Source organism: Lissotriton vulgaris, chromosome 3_1, assembly GCF_964263255.1.
Source record: "Lissotriton vulgaris chromosome 3_1, aLisVul1.2, whole genome shotgun sequence".
NCBI lineage: Eukaryota > Metazoa > Chordata > Amphibia > Caudata > Salamandridae > Lissotriton > Lissotriton vulgaris.
In genome coordinates this window covers 643,879,798-643,892,048 of record NC_141689.1, presented here as the reverse complement: position 1 = coordinate 643,892,048, position 12,251 = coordinate 643,879,798, and the positions used below count along the sequence as shown (strand labels likewise).

The following is a 12,251-nucleotide window of genomic DNA, read 5'->3' as shown; positions in this document are numbered from 1 at the left end:
AGTGACTCCTCCTCTTGGTGATAATGTGTACGGGTCATTTTGAACAGATTTAGGAACAAGTCAGAGCTCAGTTGTGAGACCAGCAAACAGCCTTCCGCAAAGAAAGATCCTGCCTAGATCAGATTGCAACACTGCCCATCATCATTGTACAATCAATGGAATTGAACTCCCCCCCCCCCCCCCCCCCTCTACTTCATAGATTATGAGAAGGCATTTGACAGTGTGGACACACAGATCCGTGGAAACTGCTGTCACTACGGTGTGCCAGATAAACTTGTAAGAATCATCAAGAAGTCTTAAGAGGGGCTGACCTGCAAGATAGTGCATGGAGGAAAACTCACTCAAGCTTTGCAAGAGAGGAGTGGAGTCCGTCAGGGTTGATTGCTCTCACCTGTTCTCTTCCTGCTGGCAATTGACTGGATTTGCCTACTCCCCAAAAATACAGGATCCATGAAAGGGCATGTCCATCAAATTTGCTTGGACATCACCCGAGAAGCCAGTTGTCCAAAGCCAGGTGGGGCGCTTCAAGACCACTGTCGAAGAAATCAATCTGCCCAGTGAATACGTTGTGCCAAGGCCACACCTTATGGTGATTTTTGCTGCATCTCTCCTGTCCTTAACTGCCTGAGAGAGCACTGCCTGGGCATCCTCCGGGATTTGTGGCAGCACCTGCGCAACTGTCTCAGTCCTGCCAAGTATCACGCATCAGGTGTGACGCTAACGCATTTCAGTGCGGTGTTCCGCATCACCTCACTGAAATGCATTGTCACACATAATGCCGTAGTCTCAGCTGTCACAGAAAGCACATTTCAAACAGTAGTAGCTGCGCGCTCCAGTGCCTTCACTGGCTGCTCCCACAGGCTTCGGGCAGTTCGAGCAGCTGAGCAGGCTCACTTAGCCTCACAGTGGCAGTCAGTCAGTGCTGCTACAATGTATCTATCTGATTTCCGCGGCGCCGCGGTCTGAGTGACAGTCTCAGACTGGCCATAGCCCTGCAAGGATTTGACATCTCACGTCCTGCTAACATCGCAAGAAGTTATGTTTGATGAGGCCTGTCATCATCTTGCACAGCCTGACTAGTTTGCGCGGTTTGTGGGCCTGGCCGTGCTCGCTCACTCCACACTGCTGTTCGCACCTCAGACCTGTCCTGCCCTCCAGTCAGGCCCCCACGCTTGGACAGGCTCAAGAACTAATAATGGCAATGCCGCCGACCGGCAATTTTATTTCAGAGCAGCCGGGACCGGCGGGCCAACTCGAGGGCACTGGGTGAGGGAGAGGGCCCTGCTGCATCATGCAGTCAGGAGACCGTGGTCCGGTGAGTGAGAGGACCGGTCCTCACCGGTATAGAGAGTCACACCGGGCCGGCTCAGGAAGCATGAGGGCAGAGGAAGAACAGAACAAGCCAAGAGGATTCACACATTTCCCATTTTTCCCCCCCAAAGGCTGGAGTCACACAAAGGATCGAGGAGACGCAGCTTACTGCTACTCTTTAACTCCACTCTGCAGAGGCACGTATTTACTTCAGGTGCTGGTCGAATAATTATTTTCAGGGCGTCCAGTGGTTTTAGTTAAACCAGTCTGGTGTTGTCATCTGGTGCCGTGTTGCAGGCTGAAGGGGCTGGGCAGGTAATGGTACACCGATAGAGGCGGACGCTGCTCAGCTGCTGTTTAATCATTTTTATTAGGGTTGAACACTACTACTACTGGTCAACGTGAGGAGAGAGGTGAGGGGGTGCTAGTTCAGACTCCTCTGTGCTGCCTGCGGAAGGGAGCAGGGCGGCAAACCGCAGTTTTAATATTGGCAGAGTGGTGTCTTTTCTTTGTACCGTGCTTGGTTTAGGCTTCTTTGCTGGTTTTGTGAAACGTTCACGTGATGGCAGTTGTTTGCGGAGGCAGCAAGTGCTGCTTTGGTGTACTATTTGGGGATGTTTACATGGCACCACTAGATTACTGTTCTGGATCCTCTGCTGTGTCGTGAACTGTTTATCTCTTCTAGTGCGCATTAATTGAAAAACACACGCACCTCTATTTACACCATATTGCTAGTAATTACAATGTTCGTCATTAAACGTTTCCTTGCCAGACCTTGTTTGCCCATGCACAAAGCTGCACTGCACAGCCGTATATGCCGATGCTTTACGCTACCCCATTGTTAAGACTTTTTGGAAGCTGTTCTCAGTATATCCGCATTGTATTGGACCCTACAGACCTTTCAGGGGTCTCATGTGGCGTTTATTTATTAGCACAAAATCAGTGGCAGCAATTAAGCTTTCTCACATCCCCCCTGCTTCCCTCAAAACCCCTGAATCTGGGGCCTGGCTACAACGACACCGCCTACAGGCAGCAGGCCCATATGTGTAGCCTTCCCACACCCCCTGCTTCCCTGACAAACCCTCAGTCTGGGGCCTGGTTAAGGTAACATACAGCCTCGAGGCAGCCCCCCTATATAAGGGCAGTAGCTTTGCACCCTTCCAATTCTGGTGCTCTCTCGTCCCTCAAATGGTTGTTATTTCTGATATGTATATGTTTCCCTCGTCTTCATTGCTTGATTTTACTTGTGAGAAAGTGTCACTCATAGTCGTTGAATGTCACTCATAATTACACTGAAATTAAGAAAATGTCACACTTAAGAAATCTGAAACCTTGGCAGCTATGCTGTCTCCCAAACGGAGTGGGAGAAACGGCCTAGTAAGTATGCGGTATTCACCAACCGCAATGCCAGACTGGAGGAAGAAAACATCTTCTTTACAAGTTAATCTAGCATCTTGGGTTCCTTATTCGGAGGGGCAGAAGGGAATGCACCCTGGGATGTAGAAGCCTGCACCACCAAGCTTTCAGGGGTGGGGTGTTGGCTGAGGAACTTTGGGTCTCCCGGAGCGATGGTGGCGTGCAAATGTCCCATTCACCGGAGCCCCTGTCCTAGGCTTGGACCACATGCCTAGAAGGACATCAGTTAGTGCCTCATTGAAGGGCAAAATGTTGTTGAAGCACTTCGGTCAGGAGAATATTCCTGACCTGCACGGAGGGCAACTCTAGTCCGACAAATTGCAGAACAAATTGCAGAACAATGTCATACATTCATACCAGTACAGAGATCTAGGCCTAAATCCATTGTTTTTTTGCTCACCATGCCATTCCCATTTGGACCCAGCAATATGCAAATCAGTCTTGACCCTGCGCCCAATGGGAACAGTCCAGCCGAACTGCCAGGCCAGGTCCTCCCTGGACTGGAAACAAGCAACCTAGGACCGGTTTCGGGCTTTCAGCCTTTATCAGCCAGGTTTGGCATGGAGAGCACAGGACCCACGTCTGGGCATACCCATCCCACTCGGGGTGACAAATGCAAAAACAACAATTGATGGACAGAATGCAGAACAATGTCATACATTCACCCCGGTACAGAGATCTGGGCCTAAATCCATAATTTTTTTGCTCACCATGCCATTCCAGTTTGGATGTAAATCAGTCTTGACCCTGCGTCCAATGGAAACAGTCCAGCCCGAACTGCCAGGCCAGCTCCTCCCTGGACTGGATACAAGCATCCATCCTAGGACAGGTTTCGGGCTTTCAGTCCTCATCAGCCAGGATAGCTTGACTCCAGTGGCATGGAGAGCACGAGACTGACGTCTGGGCATACCGGTCCCACCCGGGGTGACAAATGCAAAAACAATAATTGATGGACAGAATGTAGAACAATGTCATACATTCACCCCAGTACTGAGATCTGGGCCTAAAACCATCTTTTTTTGCTCACCATGCCATTCCAATTTGGACCCAGCCATATGCAAATCAGTCTTGCCCCTGCACCCAATGGGAACAGTCCAGCCGAACTGCCAGGCAAGGTCCTCCCTAGACTGGAAACAAGCATCCTAGGACCGGTTTCAGGCTTTCAGCCCTCATCAGCCAGGATAGCTTGACTCAAGTGGCATGGAGAGCACAGGACCCACGACTGGGCATACCCGTCCCACTCGGGGTGACAAATGCAAAAACAACAATTGATAGACAGAATGTAGAACAATGTCATACATTCAACCCAGTACAGTGATCTGGGCCTAAATCCATTGTTTCTTTGCTCACCAAGCCATTCCAGTTTGGACCCAGCCATAAGCAAATCAGTCTGAACCTTGAGCACTGAGAAGGGTGAGATACCCTGAAACTGGTCCCAGGATGCTTGTTTCCGGTCCAGAGAGGACCTGGCCTAGCAGTTCGGTCTGGACTGTTCCCATGGGGCACAGGGTCCAGACTGATTTGCATATGGCTGGGTCCAAACTGGGGTGGCGTAGTGGGCAAAAGAACAATGGATTTAACCCAGATCTTTTGACTGGGGGAGAATGTTTGCATTGTCAGCATTTCGACAATTATTTGTTTGCTGTAACACTTTTTGCCATAAGTGGAATGGGTATGCCCAGACGTGGGTCCCTTGCTCACTTTGCCGCTGGATTCAAGCTAGCCTGGCTGAAGAAGGGTGACACACCCTGAAGCCAGTCCCAGGACGCCTGTTTCCGGTCCAGAGAGGACCTGGCCTGGCAATTCGTTCTGTTCTGTTCCCAAGGGACACAGGATCAAGACTGATTTGCATATGGCTGGGTCCAAACTGGGGTGACGTAGTGGGCAAAAGAACGATGGATTTAACCCAGATCTTTTGACTGGGGGAGAATGTTTGCATTGTCAGCATTCCGTCCATCATTTGTTTGCTGTAACTCTTAACCACCATGGCATAATGCCCCGTCCTCCGTAGCCACAGTTGGCAGAGAGAGCATGCCAGTTTCTGGGGAAGTGTCCAGTTCACATGCTCTATAGAGACATCCCGGTGTTCCAAAGCGTCCATAGACCCCTCCCATTCATCTCCAAGCCTAAAACATCTTCAAAGTGTTCAGGTGACAATATAGAACCCCTGGGTTCAATCGACGTAAAGCAACACCGTTCTGGCTCTGTGTCTTCGGGGATAAGGATGGGGCTGGCACCGGCGGCACCAACTTCGGGTCAGACGTCAGGGGGGTCGGAATGACAAGATTAGCGTCATTCCAGTTACGGGATCAGACCCCTGAGGCCACACCAGCGCTGTGGCCTGAGCCAATGGCATTGAATCCAATGGGGACCCTTCAGACCCCGCTGGACCCGAGAGGTCGGCCCACTCAAAAATGCACTTTATGGCCTCGTACAATTCCTACATTTGGGCGGGGGTCGCGCCGACTCCCAGAAAAGGAGGGAGGCGTCAAGTCAACCTTGGCCTGACTCCGCAGAAGCGCACGTAGAACGGGACAAAGAGGACTAGGGGTTACTGGAGCAGTCACGAGACCACCTCTTCTTCGATCGGGACCGGGACCTCTGCTGAGGCTCGCTGGATGGTGTCGACTGCCGGACCGCAAGGATCTCCATAGCCTACTCCCACAAGGCCTTCAAAAAGCGACTGAGGAGTATATCTCTTCCAGGATCGGCGCTTAACTGGCATGGAAAGAAAAGAACTGAGTTCCACGTGCCTGCGTGGTGCCTTTACAGGAGACCGCAACGTCAACCAATGCCGTCACGCAGAGCTGAATGGATCCACCCGATGGCACGCACAAGGGTTACTGCTCGAGCAAAAGTTTCCAGATCCAACCTGGTGCCTGGGAAATTAAAAGGTAAGGAATCTACAGCTAGACATCTCTATCAGATATACACAGCAATTAGAAGAAACGTGATACAGGGGAACTTTGGATGCATATGGACAGTGTTGTCTATGCAGACGACCTGGCCCTACTCTCCCATGCACATTTGTAGATGCAGGAGAAGACCGACAATGTGGCAGCCACATCAGCACAACATGGCCTCAACATCCGCAGGGAGAAAAAAATAAAGCTCCTGAAGCATAACATGGCCAGCACAACTGCAGTCACTCTTGTAGGGGATGCACTGGAAGAGGTTGAGGCCTTCACCTACCCTGGGTTTGTCACAGACAAGCAGGGCTGCACAGACACCAATGTCAAGGCAAGAATCGGCAAAGCAAGGGTTGCCTTCATTCAGCTAAAGAAGATTTGGAGCTCAAATAACTAATGCTGCAAATCAAGATGAGGCTTTTTAACAGCAACGTAAAATTGATTCTTCTGTATGGAGCAGAAAAGTGGTGGACAATCGTGACCACCAACAACAAAGTCCAGATCTACATCAACATCGGTCTAAGGAAAATCCTCCAAATACACTGGCCAAACACCATCAGCAACAACAACCTATGGTAGCAGACTTTCCAATGCTCATGAAGAAATCTTGACAAGACGATGGGGCTGGACAGGTCACACCCTCCGGAAGCCCACATCAAACACCACCAGGCAACCCCTGAATTAGAACCCTCAAGGGGAAAAAAAAAGAGCAAGCCCAAGAAACACCTGGCGCCCGCGCCTTGTGGCTGACTGCTAGGAGATGGGTTACACCTAACCTAGAGTCAGATTGAAAAAAATCCCAGGACAGAGACAACCGAGTCTTGGTTGATGGTCTACACTATACCCCAGGAGGGGTAGTGTGTGTGTGTGTGTGTGTATGTATATATTCTAGATGTTTTACTGTTTTCTTTTCCTCTAACTTTCTATTTCTTCATCTAAAGTAGCTAATAAAAAAAATTTAAAATCTAAAAGCTACCTCCAACTTAACATCTGTGTCCCTGCTTGGAAGGGCCAGTTAACCAGTGCAAACCTCTGCTTTGTGCGCTACCAGCATTACAAGATTTCTCAGAAATCATCTAACACGCAAAGTTAGGATGATCATATCCTGCAGAAAATTCTGAATTTGATCAGTAAAGGTTAGTGTGCTAGGGACAATGCCTCTGGGGCTGTGAGCACCTTTTTCCAAACTATTTGGACTTGCCTGTACATTTGACGCCACTAACAAACATAGGAGGGCATACCAAGCACATTTAGCAGGGGTTCCCCTGAAGCCAAATGAGTTACTGTATATATTAGGGGTATGAAGAGAGCCAGGTCCCAATACATATGTGAAGTTGTTTTATAATCTGGGTCTAATGAGGCCAGAAGAAATGAAGCAAGGCTCCATGGATTGAACCCCACACCAGTTACTGAAAAATGGGGAAATAAAATAAATGTGTGCATTCTAGTCAAAAAATGGATATACAAAGGGCATGGCGGTCCTTAAAAAAGGCAAACGGTGTAAGGCCGCTAAAGCATACAGAAGAGTATTATAATACTGTCCTAATCAGAGAACAGTTAGGAGATATAAGTATTAAAAAGAGAAATATGCACAATTTCAGAACTGTCTAACAGGTCTATCAAATAATCTCCAGAACCAACAAGCCATGTGTAAAGAATAATATTAGGACCTTGTAAATTAGTACTGAATATGGTATGTTAAGACATGAAACTTTATTGGTAGTTTCCATTATTAAAGGCTTCTATTCAGAATACAAGTGATTAAAATTTAAAAAAGAAAAACGATGGGGTCTACAAACTTGTGGCAGCCTTGATTTCCAGAAAGCTTTTTCTAAGTTTCTGGACATAAAATAGGGGAAAGCAAAGACAACCACATACTTGTCTCTCGAACCTCCCAAGAACGTGTAAGGATCTACCCAGAATCTGGGTACCACCCTCTGTTTCATTACGAGAGGATCATTTTCTCCACTACCGTACCTATTGTTTGCATCACCTCCTGAGTGCAGGTAGGTAGGTTATGCTTGACAGCATGTTTGTATTTATGTGGTATTTATATAGCTCAAACCTACCTCTACCCTATCTGCTAGGCTCGTCCATAGAAGGGCTTTTCCTATTAAAAGCAAGAGTAAGCTCACCCTCTGAACAGAGTTAGCCATTACTTTCTTGTACAGAAAGAGTGTGGAGGGCTTCTCCCCTTCCTTGATCTTTAGGTTCTTAACGAATTATTTCTTCTGCAGGAGGTGAAGATGCTCACTTGGCTATAAACAACCACCCCCTATAAATAGAACTTCTTTTCTCTACGCACTTCTAATACAAACAGTCCTTTAGAGTGGATGCTGTAAGATGCCAGATGTATTTAACCTCATGTATGGATAGCCCAGTACCCCAGTCCAACAAATCCCCTTGCACTGCCACTGAGTTGGGACACCTCAGGGTGGACTAAAGAGATCAGATAGCTCCATAGTAGACATGGCTTTAACTAAAACTGTGAATTTCAGGTTTCAGATACAACTTAAGCTGTACTCACTCTGTCCATGAAACACAGAGAACACACTGATGGAATGGGTTTCCACTTGTGGATGAAAAGCCATCCAAACACTTGAATGATTAAATTAGGAGGTATATGCTACAACTTCAACGCTTAGTAAGCTCTTCTTAATGCAGGCTGACTACAGACAAATCTGAAAGGCAACACATGTGCTCTAATATGTAGGGCCGAATGCATGATATAGAGGATAGGGCCTTAGGATTGGATGATCTGCATATTTTTTTTATTTTTTTTATTTATTTATTACGTTTGCAAAATCAATACAGCACATACCATATACAATCTTTAGATGTTGATAGAAAAGTAACTAGGATACTAAACATAACAAAGAGGGTGCCTAAGGATAGTTCCAGACAGAGTGTAAGCTAGACAAGAAATTTCCATGACCACCTGAAGATCTCGCCATAAGTGTACTGGATGTTCAGGTCATTCTTTTCTGCTCGTCATTGACACAATTTTAGGGGTAGGTTGATGAGAAAGTAAGGAGAAGTATATTGAGACATGTTCATAAGAACACTTCTAGAAGGTAAAGGCACATGAATAAATCCTCTATTAGGCAAGCAATCTATGTGGGGAAAGAAGTCCAAAAGGGGTCTACCTTTGCTGGCTGACTGGGTGGTGCAGGTGACGGAGAAGAGCAAAATCCCTCCGAGAGAGCATCAATAGCTTTGGTGTCATCCTGCGGAATCTGTAATAACAATTATGGAAAGAAAATCACCTCTGGATAATCATTCAAACACCAGGTTCAGTATGCAATAGATGTAATAATTTGTTTCAATGGAAATATAGAGCAAAAGTGATAACTTATCATTGTATTTCTTTATATGGGTTACATGTATAAATGTGCTAAACACTTGAGAATTCAAATATTTGATCCATTTTATGCCCTTCATGGTCCACATTGGCTACTTGTCAAAAAAAGTCTGACTGCAAGATTGGAAAATGTTTAATTTCAGATTTTTCCACTTCAGTTTCTATTACTGTCTGGAAATACTACAGATTACAAACATAGACTGGTTTACAAAGGCCAGCAGTCATTCATGGAAGTGCAGATAAAAAGTTGTTATGTGTGTACGAAGTGCGTTGGAGTGGCTCTATTTTCTTTTCTTAATAGTTTAGCTTTGTACAGACAGCTCAGATAATAACATACACAGAACATGTGTATTTGGAACGCGCACTTTCACCCGGAGGCATTTTGGCGCTGAATAACAGATGTTCATTGTTACCCAACACAATGATACATTTTTCGACCTCAGATGGATGAAAGGCTGAGTGGACCTGCTGGGATTTGAACCTGTGACCATGAAGTCAAACACAAGCCCTTGCAGTGGACGCATTAGTCCATTGAGCCAATTCTGGATTGGGCATTCATTATTGCAGCAGTAACTTTTGTCTTGATATCACTACTGATACATTGTAAATAGCTCCTGGAAAGTGGGGTACATGTTGTATATGCCTGCATATTTTATACAGGTATAACCAAATTTAAGTAAGCACAATGGGCTTGGGTCTTAATCTTTTTTGGTAATGGCATAGCTGGGGGGTGGGCCTTACGCCCTGGGCAGCATTGTTTTTGAGGGCGGCGGCGATGAGCAAGTTGTGTCTGTCGACTACCACCATCCTCCCACCCCCGAGAACAAGGAACACGTCGTCAGTCGAATGCCACCGCCGCCTCCACCCCTCCTATCCCCACCAACCCCGGGAAGAAGTCTTCCATCAGAAACGAATACCCTCTCCCCCACCGCTCTTACGAGGACCTGGCAGCAAACTTAGGGTCTGCCCCCAGGTGGCGATAGGTCTAGTTACGCCACAGTTTTTTGTGGCCTCACGTTCAACGTATATGCACAGAGAAGGTAATAACTTGCTGGCTTAATTCAACTGAATCTGATTTAAGAATAAGGATCTCCGGGTATTTATAGCTGATGGAGAGGTTTTCTATGAGGGAAAAACAAGTTTAAAATGGTAATACACATTTCAGTAACACTTTCTGCCAGGGAGGACAAGTCTACATGGAAACCATTTATTTATGTTGATTTTCTGTAGTCCTGGCATATTTGTGAAGTCAGAACTCTGCCCAAAACATAGGAGGAAATGTACACTGCATACATTTCCAATTTGAAATTATAAAAAGATCAAGCCATTTGTATTATTTATTGTACCATGCTTTAGAATATGTGAATACAAGTTGATAGTTTGTAGGCACAAATCATGCTGTAGGAAACCCAACATTTGTTCACATAATACATATTACAAGTACCCATTACATAATACTGTATGTACTCTTAGAGTATCAAACAGCAGCTAAACTGCTCACCTAAGAACATTCTATCTGGTCTGTAAGATTCAACTGAAATTCTAGTAGTGATATTTACCTTTGGCTTTTCAGGAATCGCTGGCGTCACTGGTTTGTCCTGGAAAATGAATTAAGATTTGCAGATGATATGAAAAATACTTCTATGTCTCCGCTCGTCAATTCTTACACTCAGCACATCAAAAGCAGAACCTGGTGTATAACTGCTCATGGGTCACTATGTATTTTAGGACACAGTTTCAGTAATATTACAGCTGACTGATCATATTCACAGAGAAAATCAAGAAGTAACACTGACCAATCAGCATCGTAACAAGTTTAAAATGGTTCTCAAATGGTTGCTGTAGGATGATGAGCAAACAATTTATTTAATCCCAATTCCCTATTAGCAAGTCACTTTTATTTTAGGTACTGTGCATTAGATATACGCTACCACAGCACAAATATTGTATTTGGTAAACAAAATGTACAATACCTTTCCAGACAGGAGCTCTCTGTATTCTGGGGGGATGGTGTCATCTCTCTCCCCGAGCTTGTCTATGTGTTCCTTTGTAGCCTTTTCCTAGAGACATTCAGTGAAGAATATTTTAGATACCATTTGTTCATTGGGGACTGTCAGCTTTTCAAATAAAAAAATAACAAATGTCTTGAACACAATTAAGGACTAATAAAATGTATTTATACCAATAACCTGGTCAGATTCTATGAAAAATATTCAGTGAAAATAGTAAACTGGCCTACAACAAAGCCTTTCCAATGCTGATAGAACACCATGTCAGAATAAAAAGTCGGGAATGTTGCGACACATCACAACAGGAAGTAAAACATGTAGCACATTTATGTCAATAAACAGAAGATACTGTTTGAGGATGGATTTTGAAACTGCAATGGAAAAGCAAGTGATGTTAGCACCATCTTTGTTTCATTTCATTTAACAGCAAGAACAGAGATCTTCAATGTTTGTTCAACTAAGGAGGACATGAGAGTAATACATACGGTTACAGAAAGTCCATATAGGATAACAATGTTACTAATTGAAACCCAGCTCGGTTTCAGTATACTGCATTCCACAGAGTTTAGAATCTGATTTGATACTTGCCAATACAATCATTTGTATTCAGCAGCTTCAATCATGTAGTGGAAAACATGGCAGTGAGCACATGGTCAATTGCTTATAAATTACACAACGCTGAAAAAATTATCTTTCTAAAACACAACTTCACCCTCAGGATAAACTAAAAATGTATTCTGAAAAGATACAAGTGTGGAGTTCACCCCTCACTCCTCTGACAAAGTAAATAACCAATCTAAATGGTATTTGGAAAGAAAGTCTTAGCTCAATCAAATGTAGATTAGGTGTGCGCCTGTGGAATTCGGTAACTCAGTGTTACTCTTGTAATGTGGAGCTCCACATGGCGGAATTTTTTCCAGCGAGGCTTCAAAAATGTGAGCACAAAGTTTGGCATCCCCTAGCGCCATTTCTAACGCAGGCGTCGCGGGCAGTCGTGAGCGGCTGTGGTCAGAGGGCTGCTTCTCTAGTAGATTTGCTGCCGCTGGGGTAGATTTTCTATTTGAGCCGCAGTAAAAATCAACTTAAATGGCCAACCGCTCTTGCGCACCGCATGGTGCTGTTTGCGCTAACTTTTCAGTGCTGCTCTTAATACTGGCGCTAAATTGCATCGCACAATGCATACTTTCCACTCATTGGTGGAGCGCCGCAGAATCTTGCAGAGATTTTATGAAACTCTGCGTGTTA

The 12,251-nt window shown here is 45.4% G+C and overlaps 1 protein-coding gene across 28 annotated transcripts in view; it reads right to left on the bottom strand.

The window, feature by feature from the left end:
• Positions 1-12,251, bottom strand: part of CAST (calpastatin) — a 641,814-nt gene that overhangs the window by 17,012 nt on the left and 612,551 nt on the right. For all 28 annotated transcript variants that reach the window (XR_015309292.1, XR_015309294.1, XR_015309295.1 and 25 more), the window contains 3 exons: positions 10,971-11,057; positions 10,557-10,595; positions 8,783-8,872 (listed from right to left, as the gene is read on the bottom strand). Coding sequence is in view for 24 of the 28 variants with exons in the window: in XM_086960931.1 (XP_086817057.1) it covers positions 8,783-8,872; positions 10,557-10,595; positions 10,971-11,057 (216 nt within the window). In the remaining 4 variants the exon portion in view is untranslated. The remainder of the gene's footprint in view (positions 1-8,782; positions 8,873-10,556; positions 10,596-10,970; positions 11,058-12,251) is intronic.